Raw genomic sequence first — 13,468 nt, 5'->3', positions numbered from 1 at the left:
GAGGAGCCTGATGGGCTCCAGTCCTTGGTGTCGGAAAGAATCAGACATGACTGCAACTAACACTTTTTTCACAACCTCTACCCTATCTTTTCATAGATTCCAGCCCAGTTTATCTGTGAAGCCAATTAAATGTTACCAAGCAGCCAGAAAAAATTTACCCACTTTCTGATACCCAACTTTCCTTAAAAACAAACAAACAAAAAGGACATATCATATGATACATGAAAAAAGAACACAAAACCTGTTACTCTAAAGTGACTTAAGAGCTTATCCTTAGAATAATCAGTCCAGTAAAAGAATATATGATTAAGTGTCTTGTTTTAAATAGAAAATATAGAAGGTTTGAGGAGCACGGTGCTATTTGGACAATAAAGGGTAAATACGAGGAAGATGCTGGAACCAAACTTTGGCCAACTCATTTGCTGTGACTAGGGAAAAGTACGTGTGAGGTTTGAGAACGCTACTCTTCTGTAAGTCTCAAATATTTATTTTCACCTTCTGACTATTCTCCTGCAGATATAAATGATGACACTTTGTGGGTATACTTACCTAACATGGAGCCAGAATTAACGAGTGAGGATATACTTATTCTAAAGCTGTAACATAACTCAAACTGCAACTAAATGGTTTTTCATAGACAAAATTTTATACGTTTACAACAGAAAAACAGAAATCACATGTAAGTTACATAGTAGTTCAGATGACAGCAAAATTTAATTGGGAAATTCCTGCCTGGCTTGTGTTTTGGTTTCCCGATAATCATTTTTAAAGCTTGTTCCTGAATCATCTCTACTTCAAAGCCTTCATCTTCTAAGCATAGTTGGCAGGTTTGATAAATTCTTCAGCAGTACTTAACATGAATGCTGTACACTGTTACAGTCACCTGAGTCCATATGTCACTTTCATAGAATTTCTTCACTTTGTATTTTTTTTTTAACTTATAAACTTTTAATTAGACCATAAAGAGCAGTAAAAACTTAAAACTACAACTTATTTTAAAACCTCATTACACAGATAAAAAGGTGTAGGAGAGCAGAAATACAGCCTTTTTTATGTTTATAAACATCCCAAAGTCTCAAGTGACTTACTAGACAATATACATGAAGAATAAGAAAAGCAAAATCTCCTGATTTTCCTATTATGTGCAGATTATTTTATAAATACAAAAAGCAAACAAACAAAATACAGAAAATAAAATAGTATAGGTATAACAAAAAAGAGAAAGTTATAAAAACAAGAGTACCATATACATACTCCTATTCACATTTGAGAAAGAGTGTAAAGCAAAAATTTTTTGTTCATTAGATGAAAAGTCTCTTCAAAGGTGCTTTATCTTCCTTTGGTAGTGAAAGAACCCCCTATCTTAAAGCCACAAAGTGAAATAGCATCTAAGAGTGCTAATAAAGAGCACACTTCCTGCTTCAACATCTGTTGGATGTAGTCCACTTTGTATTCTTAGAAAAACTGTGAATGCTTTTTGTGTGTGTTAGTTGCTCAGTCGTGTTTGACTCTTTGAGACCCCATGGACTGTAAGCAGCCTGCCAGGCTTCTCCATGGGATCCTCCAGGCAAGAATACTGGAGTGGGTTGCTATTTCCTTCTCCAGGGCATCTTCCCCAACCCAGGGATTGAACCTGGGTCTCCTGCATTGCTGGCAGATCCTTTACCATCTGAGCCACTAGGGAAGCAATGTAACTTAGAATCTTGCATTCAAGTCCCAGGTATGGATGTGCTGATTTGTCTCTGGAGCGAAGTTCTGTGATTTACAGTTATCACAAACCTGGCACAGGAGTTTCTGCTTGTTACCCCAGTGCGGTTCTAGAAATCCAAAACAGCTTCCCCGAGCAGTTTTCCTGAGACGTCTGTAGAAGCTGACATTGCCTGCTTTTAGCCACTAGGTGGTGATAGTGCAAAATCCAAGTTTTCTTATGACGTATTCTGAAGACGTCCAGCAGGTTAGAGGCAAAAGTAATGAGGAATGTTTTACGCTATTAACATGAGTTGGCTGGATGGAGGCAGTGAGAGCAAGTTCTCTGCGTCCACGTGGGTAAGACGCCCTCCCTGCAGCAGGCATCAGCATAATGGTGCAGTGCTTCTCAAGCTACTTGTGCTAAAGGGCTGGGTTTTTGTTTTCAGACTGTTTCAGTGCCTCTAGTTTTGAAGAAGACTTATGAATTCCTAGGCAAGTGAAAGAAAAGCAAAGTACAAGCTCCATTTTTTTTTTTTTAAATTAAGATTCGGCAGAAACAAAATTAGTCCAAGTTGCTTTCAGAGTACCTCCTCACAGACCAGTAACATATGGGGTTAGTCACATTTGGTCCAGGCCTTGCTCTGAGAACCACACTTTGAGTAGCGCTGAAAAACCCTGCTTGACAGTGCATCCCATTCCGTCAGCAGAACCTGGTTCAAAATGAGGCTCCATTATCACGAGTTGGGTAGCTGTGGAAAGGTCTGTTGCCTCATTTGAATCATGTAAACAGTACCTATGCTTAGGCTTTTTATGAAAACTCAATGTGCTAACCTCTTAGGAAGCACTCAAATGTGGGCAGAAACGGAATAGGATTGGTACATTTAAATATTAAATACAGACTGTTTCCTCTGATCTCTGCATCATTTTACTGACTAGTATTTTTTCCCATGGATAGAAATGAGGTGTTCAGTTGATCATCACACACTTTAAGGACCTTGAAACCTTGTTTGATGGCCCTAAGAGAAGCACGGCTACTTGGTAATCCCTGACAAAAACCTGCCCTCTCTCTGGGAAGTGTACCTCCGTCTACTGCTGCATCTTCAGTGTGTGGCAGAAGGACTCTGAAGCAGTGAAGGAGTTAAGAGCGTGCCTATTCACCCCGACGTAACTTGCAGTCAGGTGCTCCCATGATGTTTGAAGAACTGCAGAAACACTAAGCTGCCAGTTCAAAGTCTAAGTGGTTGTTACAAAATCAGGAGAGGCTGGCATGTAAACAACATTAGACAAGATCAATGATGGCAGTTTCTTCTTTGATTAAATCATTACAGTTAACCACTTATTGTGACCTCACTAGACCAAACTATACATGGCTTCAATCTTTCTAACAGTCCTGATGTCGCTTTAGAGATGAAGAAACTGACGTTAGGAAATGTTAAGTTGCTTAAATCACAAATTACTGGTTACTGGCTAGTTGTGAAATGTTAGGTGGAAACCTATGCTCTTCACCACTGATTTTACTGCATCTGGACACACGACTGCTCCAGCTTTGGTGTCCAAATTACACTTTAAGGTTAAGTGAAATCAACAAAATCAAACTGCAAGACCTGGTTCCTGAAGTTAAAAAGTCTATAAAGTCTGTTAAAACTCTGTACTTAAATGAGAAAATGCATAACCATCATACCTTGAAAAAATAGCTCCCACCATGAGAATGTCACCAAGGGTGTTTTAATTTAAGCCTCAGCACACCACACCCACAATGTAACATTGAGTCAAAAGATCCTTTATATCTGACGTGATACAATTCTCCATATGAATGAAGCTTGGAAACTGAAATCCAGATCACCTCGTGGGTTCACTTTAACACCGTAAGAGTTTACAGCTTTCCAAAAATTCCTGAGGTACCATTACGCAAGCAATGCTGCCCATGAGTATGTTAGCTTTCTGCCCCAAGGAAGAAAGGCCTAAGAAATCCCACACTTGTACAACCACTCCCTGAAAAACTGATGTGCTGGTAGAAAGAAAAGCAGTAGAATTAAGGTTTTATAAACCAGAGAGTGTTCTGTTTTTTCGGTTAGGTAAAGGGATTTCTTCATATGTTATTTTAATAAAAGGGTATTTCATAGGTAAAAACCAATATTCAAAATTATAAAACAAATAGAACTCTCTGTGTATAACCACTGCATCAAAAATTTGCAAGAGACTCAACAGAAATTCTTTAGTTGACAAATGTGGCTTGAAAGGGTAATAAAATTTTTTTATGGCTAAAGCAAGAGTCTTGTTTCCTGTTGGCCCAAAAACAGATGTTTCATTTCCCAGATAAGTAGGTTCTCCACTGTAAAGAAATATCCTTGTATAGTTGGTTTCTATCTTCTTGAAGTCTGCTCCAAGTTCAGCCAATTTCTCATAGGTCCTTAACACAAATTTGGAACAGTCGTAGGATTCAAACCATCTCTCTGCCCCGCTTTCCGGGCTGGCTTGGACAGTCCATGTCTCATAATAAATCCCTGTTTCATTGTCCTGTTTTACCCACTTTGCCATTCTGTTAAACATGCCTCCTAGTTAAAAACAAACAAGACAAAAATTACGTGGACATAATTAAAGCTGATCATGTTAGTTTTAAGTAAAATGTTCTAACCAGATTTAGGCCCTAAGTACCTGAATAAACACGTTTCTGAATTTCCAAACCTACATCTTAAAACAGGAATCCGTGCTCAGCCAATTTTTTTGTTTCATTTTTCAAGGCACAAGATACCTCTGAACTATAATATAAACATTAGACATAACAAGTGTATAAAAAAATACAAATTCTGTAACCATTTAAGCTACAGTCAAAAGCTAAATTATGTAAATGCTGAAGCCCTCGTTTTCTGCCTGGCTCAACAAATCTTAAGATTCAGAAACAAAAGAGTAAAAGGAAGCAAGGGAAAAGTTGTAGAAAAGGAATGAGTGAGTGGGGCCAAGACAGTGTATGAAGAACTGAGGAGGGTGAAACATGAAGCTTTTTAATGCAAAACATAGTATGCACAGGATATGAATTTGCTGTTCAAGGAATGGCTCCTTGAGAAGGAAGCCCATACCCCATTTACCTTGAATATCTAGTATCTCCCCTTTCTCCCTGTACTTGCGACTACGGGGAGTCTGCTTACAATCTTTATACCCACCACACAGATTCTTCAATGAATCAATTAAACTGGAAATAGTTTTGACCAAATTCATGGATTATACAGACTCCAGGATGGCTAACACTCTCTCCTGCCACCTTCTACCAGACCAGAGGGATCTCTCCAAATATTACCAAAATACTATACTCTGCATGGTTACAACCTCATCTGAGACTAAAACAGCATGATCCCAACATTTCACTTTGTCACTGTTTGTGACTCTTTCTTAGGTTACTCTAGCTTGAGTCCATAAAATCAATTCAAGCCCAATAGGATAGCGTGGCTGCTTTTATCAACTGTATGGAATTAAACTTGTAGAATAATATAAATTCTCTTTTCTTAGAACTGAGGATACTGTTCTGAAAAGCCAACTAACTGCTTCTGATGAAGAGATAAGAATGCTTCAAAACACTATTTGGTAACATGAAAACAGGTCAATGAACAGGATTAATCACAAGGCAGATGAATAACAAAAGATTTAAGTGCTAGCATATTACAGACTCTTCTACAGAATAAACAATGAGCACTTGTCCATATGGTCATACTGTGATGTCAAAAGGAAGATTTTGCAGATAATGGGGTAGGTGGATATGGAGAAAGGAGAGATGTGAGCTGGCCTAGAATGAAAGAAGGGGAGTCATTTATCATACTGAGCACTGTTAAAAGAGAAACAGACTTTCATATGATTGGGGTGGTTTGGGGCACATCAATTAGAAAATAGGAAAAAAAGTAAACAGCACAATACACAATTAACAGTCCCAGGTTACATTTAAAAGACACCAATTCTGCAAACCAGAACCACAATGAGATGTTACCTCTCACCTGTCAGAATCATCAAAAAAGCCATCAAACAACAAGTGTTGGTGAGGATGTGGAGAAAAGGAAAGCCTCATGCACTGTAGATAGGAATGTAAATTGGTGCAGCTTCTATGGCCAACAGTCACTCCTGGGTACTTACCCAAATGAAGAGAAAACACTAACTTGAAAAGATACAGGCACCCCTAAATTTATGGCAGCATTATTTACAATAGTTAAGGAAGTAATGCAAGTTTCCATCAAGGGATGAATGATTAAGGAAAATGTGGCATATACATACAATGGAATATGATCCAGCCACAAAAAAGAATGAAATCTTGCCATTTGTGACAACATGGATGGACCCAGAGGATACTATGTTTATTGAGTAAGTCAGAGAAAGGCAGATTACCATATGACTTCATAGGGTATGTAGAATCCAAAAAATAAAATAGAAACAGACCCATAGATTGAGAGAACTAGTGGTCACCTCTAAGACAGAGATTTAAACTCTATTATTATTTTTTAGAAAGTCCAATTTAATTGTACGGAGTTTCTTAGCATTTATTTTTATGACAATAGGGAAGATATCGTATCTGTAGATTTGATGTTAAAGATTTGCATGAATAATAGTTTGGGTCAAAGGTTAGTGGTTCAGGAAGTGTATTTTATAAACTGACCTCTAAAGAGCAGAATGTTACTAAGAGGCCTCAATGAAAGTCATTTCTGTCACTGGGATACTGATTCTGCCATATTTTTGAAACTTACCTGATATGGTTGCTACTAGAACTAACGTCCCATTTTCCTTCCAGTGACTATCATCAATCCCTTCAAAAAAGCAGGCAGCTCCTTGATTACACCAGAAAGGGGCATTCATTTCAGGTCGGAGATGGGGAAACGTGCAGTTTCCAAGTTGGAAGAGTTCATACCATTCCATCGTGTAGTTCTTCTCCGTTAAAGTACTCCTGAATCCAATGGCATCATGCATGATTTTCTGTGTAAAGGTCATATATGTATAAAAGCATTTGGGAAATAACCACTGGTTCAGGAGCCAGACAGGAGAAAATGCTACCAGAAGTGCGTACAGAGTAGAACAATTGTTTCCCTTCCTTATTGATATTCTCACATGCACTTCATGGCTCCTCTAACTCCCTGCTCTCATCCACTCTGGTTTTGGCCACTGTGGCTCATCTCAGGAAGACTGCATGCTATGTGGAGACGTTCAGAATCTCCTTACAGCTTAGAATGAGTAAGAGAAGTCTCCACGCCACAGACTCAGGAACTCTGTACCTCTCAGGTGATGAGAAGCTCAGATGGTGAGCTATCTAGGAAAAGTGTGCACAATAGGCCCTGGACATGAAGTGATGCCTACCTGCCCTGCCCCCTGCTCTGGGCTTCCTCCTTTCCTTCCTTCTAGAATCTGGGTACAGAAATTGGGTTTGGGTTCAGAATATCAAAAGGGATGAGAGCAACTGCATCGATTACTGTCAGCATCATAAAACCTGGTGTTTTCTGGACTGCTCATTTTAAATCTGCGAAGAGGAACTTAGGCCACAGACACGAAGAACTGACTCATTGGAAAAGACCCTGATGCTGGGAAAGACTGAAGGCAGGAGGAGAAGGGGACGACAGAGGATGAGATGGTTGGATGGGATCACCGAATGGATGGACATGACTTTGAGCAAGCTCGAGGAGCTGGTGATGGACAGGGAACCCTAGTGTGCTACAGTTCTTGGGGTCAAAGAGTTGGACACGACTGAGTGACTGAACTGAACTGAAGAGGAACACCAAAGAACATAATCTAAAACCAGTCCTTTGAATAGTGATTATTCCCTCAAATCCACTTAATCAAATCACTTAATTAGCCAGTTATAAGATCAAGATGCAGCCTTACCAAGTGTCCCAGGAGGTCTCCGTATTTAAATTCCCACACTGGGGCTTGTAATCGAAAGACTTCAATGACATCGTCATCCTTCATCACCGGGATGGGGGAGCCAGTGGGACAGAAAGTATATTTAGCTTGACAATAAGGATCTGGTTCTGGACGGAAGGAGAAGCGTCTAATGAAGAAGAAAAAAATCATCAACTTAAATTCCAAGAGGAATTTGGTTCTCATAGATCTTAGAATCCAGATCTTAATTTCACTGTACCATTTTTAGAAAAAATATCCAAAATTCTGCCCATAGTGTATCCTATGAACAAACTCCAGTGAGTCTTTAATAGCAAATGATACATTAAAAGCACTGATAATTGCCTGCTTCCCAGTTCCCTGCTCCCATTGTGAGAATTCTGAAGACAGGGACCACATCTGAAATGTTTATAGCTCTACATCTTATTTAATAGACATTTCCTGAATAAAAGAGTAGTTTTCAATGATATTTAACTTCCCAAACATTCCACATGTTAACAATATTCAAAAATTATCATTATTAAATAGAACATATTTTCTATTAAGAATCTGCCAACATTTCCTTCGATATTTATTGAGTATCATACCAGGAATATATTATGGTAGGAAGGAGGGAAACAAATGCAAGAAATGTGGGTCCGATCCTTGGGTCAGGAAGACCCCCTGGAGGAGGAAATGGCAACCTGCTCTAATATTCTTGCTTGGGAAATATGTACAGAGGAGCCTGGTGGGCTACAGTCCATGGGGTTGCAAAGAGTCAGACACGACTGAGCGCACAGTCTGTAGGGGGGAATTCCTTCAATATTTATTGAGGATCTACTATTATACTAGGAAAGAGGAAACAAAACATAAAATGCTATTCCTCTACTCAAGGAGAGGTAACAGCTGGCAAGGCTTTGAACAAGTAATGAAGGGCAGCAAGGTATGTGCGTGCTCAGTGGCAGCCGGCCCTGCAACGCCATGGACTGTAGCCCACCAAGCCCTCCTTTGTCCACGGAATTCTCCAGGCAAGAATACTGGAGTGGGTTGCCATGCCCTCCTCCAGGGGAACTTCCTGACCCAGGGATCGAACCCAGGTCTCCTGTGGCTCCTGAGCGGCAGGCAGAGTCTTTACCACTGAGCCGCTGACTAGTTATAAGACTGGAATTCAAGATTTGAGGCAGGAGTGGTGAGAGCAAGAGGAGGCAGGGGCTGTCTTTCTGAGCTAATTCAGGAACACCTGGGAGACGGTGTGCATTCGCTTCCAGACCACCACAGTACATTAAATAATGTTATAAGTGAGTCACTGGAATTCTTTAGTTTCCCAGCCCAGTGCATGTAAAAATCATGCTTATATTATACTGTGGTCTATTAAGCATGTAACCTTATTATGTCTACAAAAACCATACATACCTTAATTAAAAAATACTTTATTGCTAAAAAAAAATCGGACAACACAAGGTTGTCACAAATCTTCAGTCTGTAGAAAACACAGTATCTGAGAAGTGCAATACAACTAGGTATGCCTGGACACTGAAGAGCCCCCCGCCCCGAGTCACACACTGGGGAGGACCGCGCCCAGGAAGGGGCTTAAAGGATCTGAAGTAGCAGGTGTGATACAACTGAATTTGCTCCAAAATAAACCATTTTATGAATGACAAGAGGTTGGGGAGGGAAGCCAAATCAAGGCTGAGGTCAGTGAGGAGGTCATGGCAGTAATGCATCAAGAAGGGGCCCGAGAGGGCCGTGGTAGTAGCAGCTGGAGGGCTACAGTGAATCGAGATCAGCAGGTGCTCACTATATACCTTTCATATCTAGCACTGGGGAGAGAGAGAAAAGGGAGAAACAAGCTGCTATCTGCCCTCTATGGGCTTCCCTGATAGCTCAGTTGGTAAAGAATCCGGCTGCAATGTAGGAGACCCTAGTTTAATTCCGGTGTCAGGAAGATCCACTGGAGAAGGGACAGGCTACCCACTCCAGTATTCTTGGGTTTCCCTTGTGGCTCAGCTGGTAAAGAATCCACTTGCAATGTGGGAAACCTGGGTTCGATCCCTGGGTTGGGAAGATTCCCCTGGAGAAGGTAAAGGCTACCCACTCCTCTATTCTTGCATGGAGAATTCCATGGGGTCGCAAAGAGTCGGACACAACTGAGCTGCTTTCACTTCACTTCATCTGTCCTCTAAGAATCCTAAATCTCTGAGGCCCTAGCCAGACAGACTGTGTTTTTTAAGATTTTTTTAAAATGTGGATCATTTATTTTTTAAAGTCTATTGAATTTGTTACAATATTGCTTCAGTTTTATGTTTTGTTTGTTGGCTGTGAGGCATGCGGGATCATAGATCCCTCACTAGGGATCGAACCTGCATCCCTGCCTTGGAAGATGAAGTCTTAACCACTGGACTGCCAGGGAAGTTCCCAGATCTATTATTTCACAATCCTAACACATCAACAAAAATGTCTATAACTTAAAAAGTTTAAATCTTGATTCAGACAAAAATATTAAAAACTCAACTAAAATTTTACCTGTTTTACAGGTGCTTACCTGATTTAAAAATGAATAGTTAACTATACATAAATTTCACCTGCTTACAGCAAAATCAAATTTAGGTCAATGGTAATTTCAAAAGTATAATTTAAGTGTGAACGTAATAAAATTAAAATTTTATTATGGGGGGGTAAATGAAGGCACGTGCTTAACATTTCAAACTCTTACATGTAAATCAAGTAGTTTTGGATTTCAATCTCTTCTTTGTTTTACTGAATATTAAATTTTTACTTTTGGGGAAAACCAGCTTCAAACTTCTCTCTTCCTGTATATCAAGCAAAACAAGAAGGCCCAGCAAGCCATTCAGCGAGCAGAATACACTAATACTGTTATCAGGTCTGAAATGCTGGCTGGCCTTTACTAGATTTAACCACCACAATAAAACCTGACGTAACTACTATTCCTACTTTCTGACTCAGGATATGTGGGCACAGAGATACTGAGCGACTTTCCCATGACCACACAGCTAGTGATGATGGGGCCTGACTCGATCTGCGGTCAGAGCCTAGAACTCGCTCGCGACCAGGAGGTTATCCTGCCTGCCAACTCGCTATTTTGTAATCCGAAAGGGGTGTGCATTTTCAAAAGCTGCTAGGTTTTTCCCCTGCCTGATGTTGACACTATCTTCCTTTTCTCTGCTCAGCCACCTCTGATAATTAGGCTACGTAAACATTGTTCTAGTTCAAAGGCTCAAACACGCTTCCTACATCACCGCATCCACAGCATAAGACCAGCGTCCTACCTCCTGGCTGAAGACTGTGGACAGACGAGGCCACTCAGCCAGGAAGAGGGGGGACAGGACGTGGCGAGGGGATTCCCTAGACACCCAACTTTGAGTGCTAAAAACGGGAAGTCCCAAGAGAGCTAGGTTAACTGGTAACTGGGCGTGCAAATGTTACGCACTCACGATAACTAATGACAGGACCTGACACGATAGAAAATACATTATTAGGTTTCCCCAAACTATTCAAACTGTCAGCGATCCGAAAATCACGCGACGAAATAACATTAGTCCCTTTTCCCCCACGATTCGGGACAGTCCCCTTGCAACTGGCTCAAGGGTCCCTTTAGGAAGAAAGACCCCAGGGCACCGTGCAACAAACAGCCGCGCCCCAGAAACTCTCCACTTCGCTCCTCGCCGCGCCTTGAGCATCTCCCGGCGCCTCCCCCGCACGATCACGCGCCTGGACGCAACTTCCTACCCGCCCCGCCCCCAAGCACTTTGGACGGAAAACCTCGGCCGCGCGCGCACTCGCGCGCGCCCGCTCCCGCCCCGTCCAGCCGCGCACTCACTTGTAGGGCACCGGCCACTGGCGCCGGGAGGGGTCGCCCGCCACCGCCGCCGCCGTCGCCAGCCAGAGCAGCGCGGGGGCCCAGCGCCAAGTCGTGCGCTCCGGGCCCGCACCTGCGCCCGCGCCCCGCCGGCCGCAGGCCCCCGGACCAGCACTCCCCACCTGCGCCATGTGCCGGTTCCCGCTGCGGGCGGCGCCTCCCCAGCCCCGAAACCGCGGAGGGCCGGCGAGCCGAGCATGCGCAGAACCCGGGACCCGGGCGGCGGTCCACCCGCGGCCCCGCCCCCTGCCTGGCGCGCCCGGGCGGAGCGCTCGATCCACTCGGCTCCCGCCGCCTTCCCGAGCGCCGGGGAACTAAGCGCAGGGTGTCGGAGCCTCCGAGGCTCTGCTCCTGCCTCGCGCCCTGCGCGGGGGCGGCTTCCGGACTTGGCCGACCCGGAAGGCGCTCTGGTCCAGCTCCTCCGAGCAGCCCAAACAGGAACCCTTTTTCTCTGACTGACTCGTAATACCGAGTTCTCCTGGCCTCACGGCTCCGCTCCTTTGGAGCGTCTGCTCCCAACAACCACCACGAAAAGCAAAAGCACAGAAAAGCCAGCTTTGGGCTCCTGTGGGTGTGTGTGCGTGCGTGTTCTTTTGGGGAGGGGGGTGTGTCTGTCTCTCTCTGTCCGTCTGACTGACTCTTTGTGATCCCAGGGACTGTAGTCCACCAGGCTCCTCTATCGGATTCGGGCTCCTTTGGGGTGTGTGTGTGTGTGTGTCTGACTCTTTGTGATCCCAGGATCAGGCTCCTTTGGTGTGTGTGTGTCTGACTCTGTGATCCCAGGATCGGGCTCCTTTGGTGTGTGTGTGTGTCTGACTCTTTGTGATCCCAGGAACTATAGTCCGCCAGGCTCCTCTGTCCATGGGATTCGGGCTCCTTTGGTGTGTGTGTGTGTGTGTGTGTATGTGAGTGTGTGACTGACTGTGATCTCAGGGACTGTAGTCCACCAGGCTCCTCTGTCCGTGGGATTCGGGCTCCTTTGGTGTGTGTGTGTGAGAGTGTGTGACTGACTCTTTGTGACCTCATGGACTGTAGTCCGCCAGGCTCCTCTGTCCATGGGATTCGGGCTCCTTTGGTGTGTGTGTGTGTGTGTGTGTGTGACTGACTCTTTGTGACCTCATGGACTGTAGACCACCAGGCTCTGTCCATGGAACTCTCCAGGCAAGAATGCTGGAGTGGATTGCCATTCCATTCACCAGGGGATCTTCCCAACCGAGGCATCGAACTCTTGCCTCTCCTGCGTTGGCAGGTGGATTCTTTACCACTGCCACCTGGGAGCGCCGCACTTTTTGCCCCCTCCCTCAGGGCCCAGACTAGGTGACAAGAGACATCTGAGTGAAGGAGAGTATTTGGGGGAGGTGAATGCAGTGAGGAAAACGGAGATGGCGCGGTGACTGGTCCTCACCCGACGGATCTGGTGATGCTAGTGGCCACACTGACGACACTCAGCCGGGGCTATCGCCACTAAGCGCTGTGACACAGTCCAGCCCCACCTGCCTCCCAAGCGGGTTCCTCCTGGGTAGCTCTGCCACTTTGGTTGGGGACAGGAGTCCACATTACTCTGTCTTCCTTGACCCTTCAGCCACCTCAGGAAAGCAATGAGATCAACTCCCCTTCTGGCGATCAGCTGCCCTTCCTCTGCCCTCGTACATGGCCGGCTCTATTCTCATACACAGAGGCTGGCTTATGTCTATTAATAGGACATTAAAGACATGGCACTTAGAGTCACATTTTACAAGAGGGTGGCCTGTAGAACTTAGACTGGGCTTTCCAGGACCTTCCCTTCCCCTACAACAGGATAGATCCATCATAGTGTTTGTAAGTTATGTGGGAACTGTAATGATCTGAGTGACCACCATGACTCATGGGGTGGTGAGTGGAGTCACTGGTTTCCCCATGCCTCTCAGGACTCATGGGGGTTAATGAGTCACACGAACTCTCTCATGCACACACATATACACACACACGCTCGCCTTCACCCACTTGCTGCAGGAGGTTGGGGGCTCTAGGGAAGTTCATTTTAACACTCGCCTAAGCTTCCCTGGTGGCTCAGACAGT

At 43.9% G+C, this 13,468-nt stretch overlaps 1 protein-coding gene across 1 annotated transcript; it reads right to left on the bottom strand.

The window, feature by feature from the left end:
• Positions 1–624: 624 nt before the first annotated feature.
• Positions 625–11,761, bottom strand: CLN5 (CLN5 intracellular trafficking protein). The gene is made up of 4 exons (XM_070800639.1): positions 11,372–11,761; positions 7,540–7,705; positions 6,414–6,639; positions 625–4,244 (listed from the first exon to the last, which is right to left on the bottom strand). The coding sequence occupies exons 1-4, from the start codon at positions 11,539–11,541 to the stop codon at positions 3,730–3,732; spliced, it is 1,077 nt and encodes a 358-aa protein (XP_070656740.1). The 5' UTR covers positions 11,542–11,761; the 3' UTR covers positions 625–3,729.
• Between the last annotated feature and the right edge of the window lie 1,707 nt (positions 11,762–13,468).

This window comes from Bos indicus, chromosome 12, assembly GCF_029378745.1.
Source record: "Bos indicus isolate NIAB-ARS_2022 breed Sahiwal x Tharparkar chromosome 12, NIAB-ARS_B.indTharparkar_mat_pri_1.0, whole genome shotgun sequence".
Taxonomy (NCBI): Eukaryota; Metazoa; Chordata; class Mammalia; order Artiodactyla; family Bovidae; genus Bos; species Bos indicus.
Note: the sequence above shows the minus strand (reverse complement) of the source record. Positions and strands in the feature narration are given on the sequence as shown.

Coding starts and splice junctions, on each gene's coding strand:
- CLN5 (XM_070800639.1), bottom strand. CDS start 11,541: ATGGCGCAGGTGGGGAGTGCTGGTCCGGGGGCCTGCGGCCGGCGGGGC. Junction 6,640..7,539: donor GAGACCTCCTGGGACACTTG/GTAAGGCTGCAT, acceptor ACCTTTACACAG/AAAATCATGCATGATGCCAT. Junction 4,245..6,413: donor TCTAGTAGCAACCATATCAG/GTAAGTTTCAAA, acceptor GTTTTTAACTAG/GAGGCATGTTTAACAGAATG.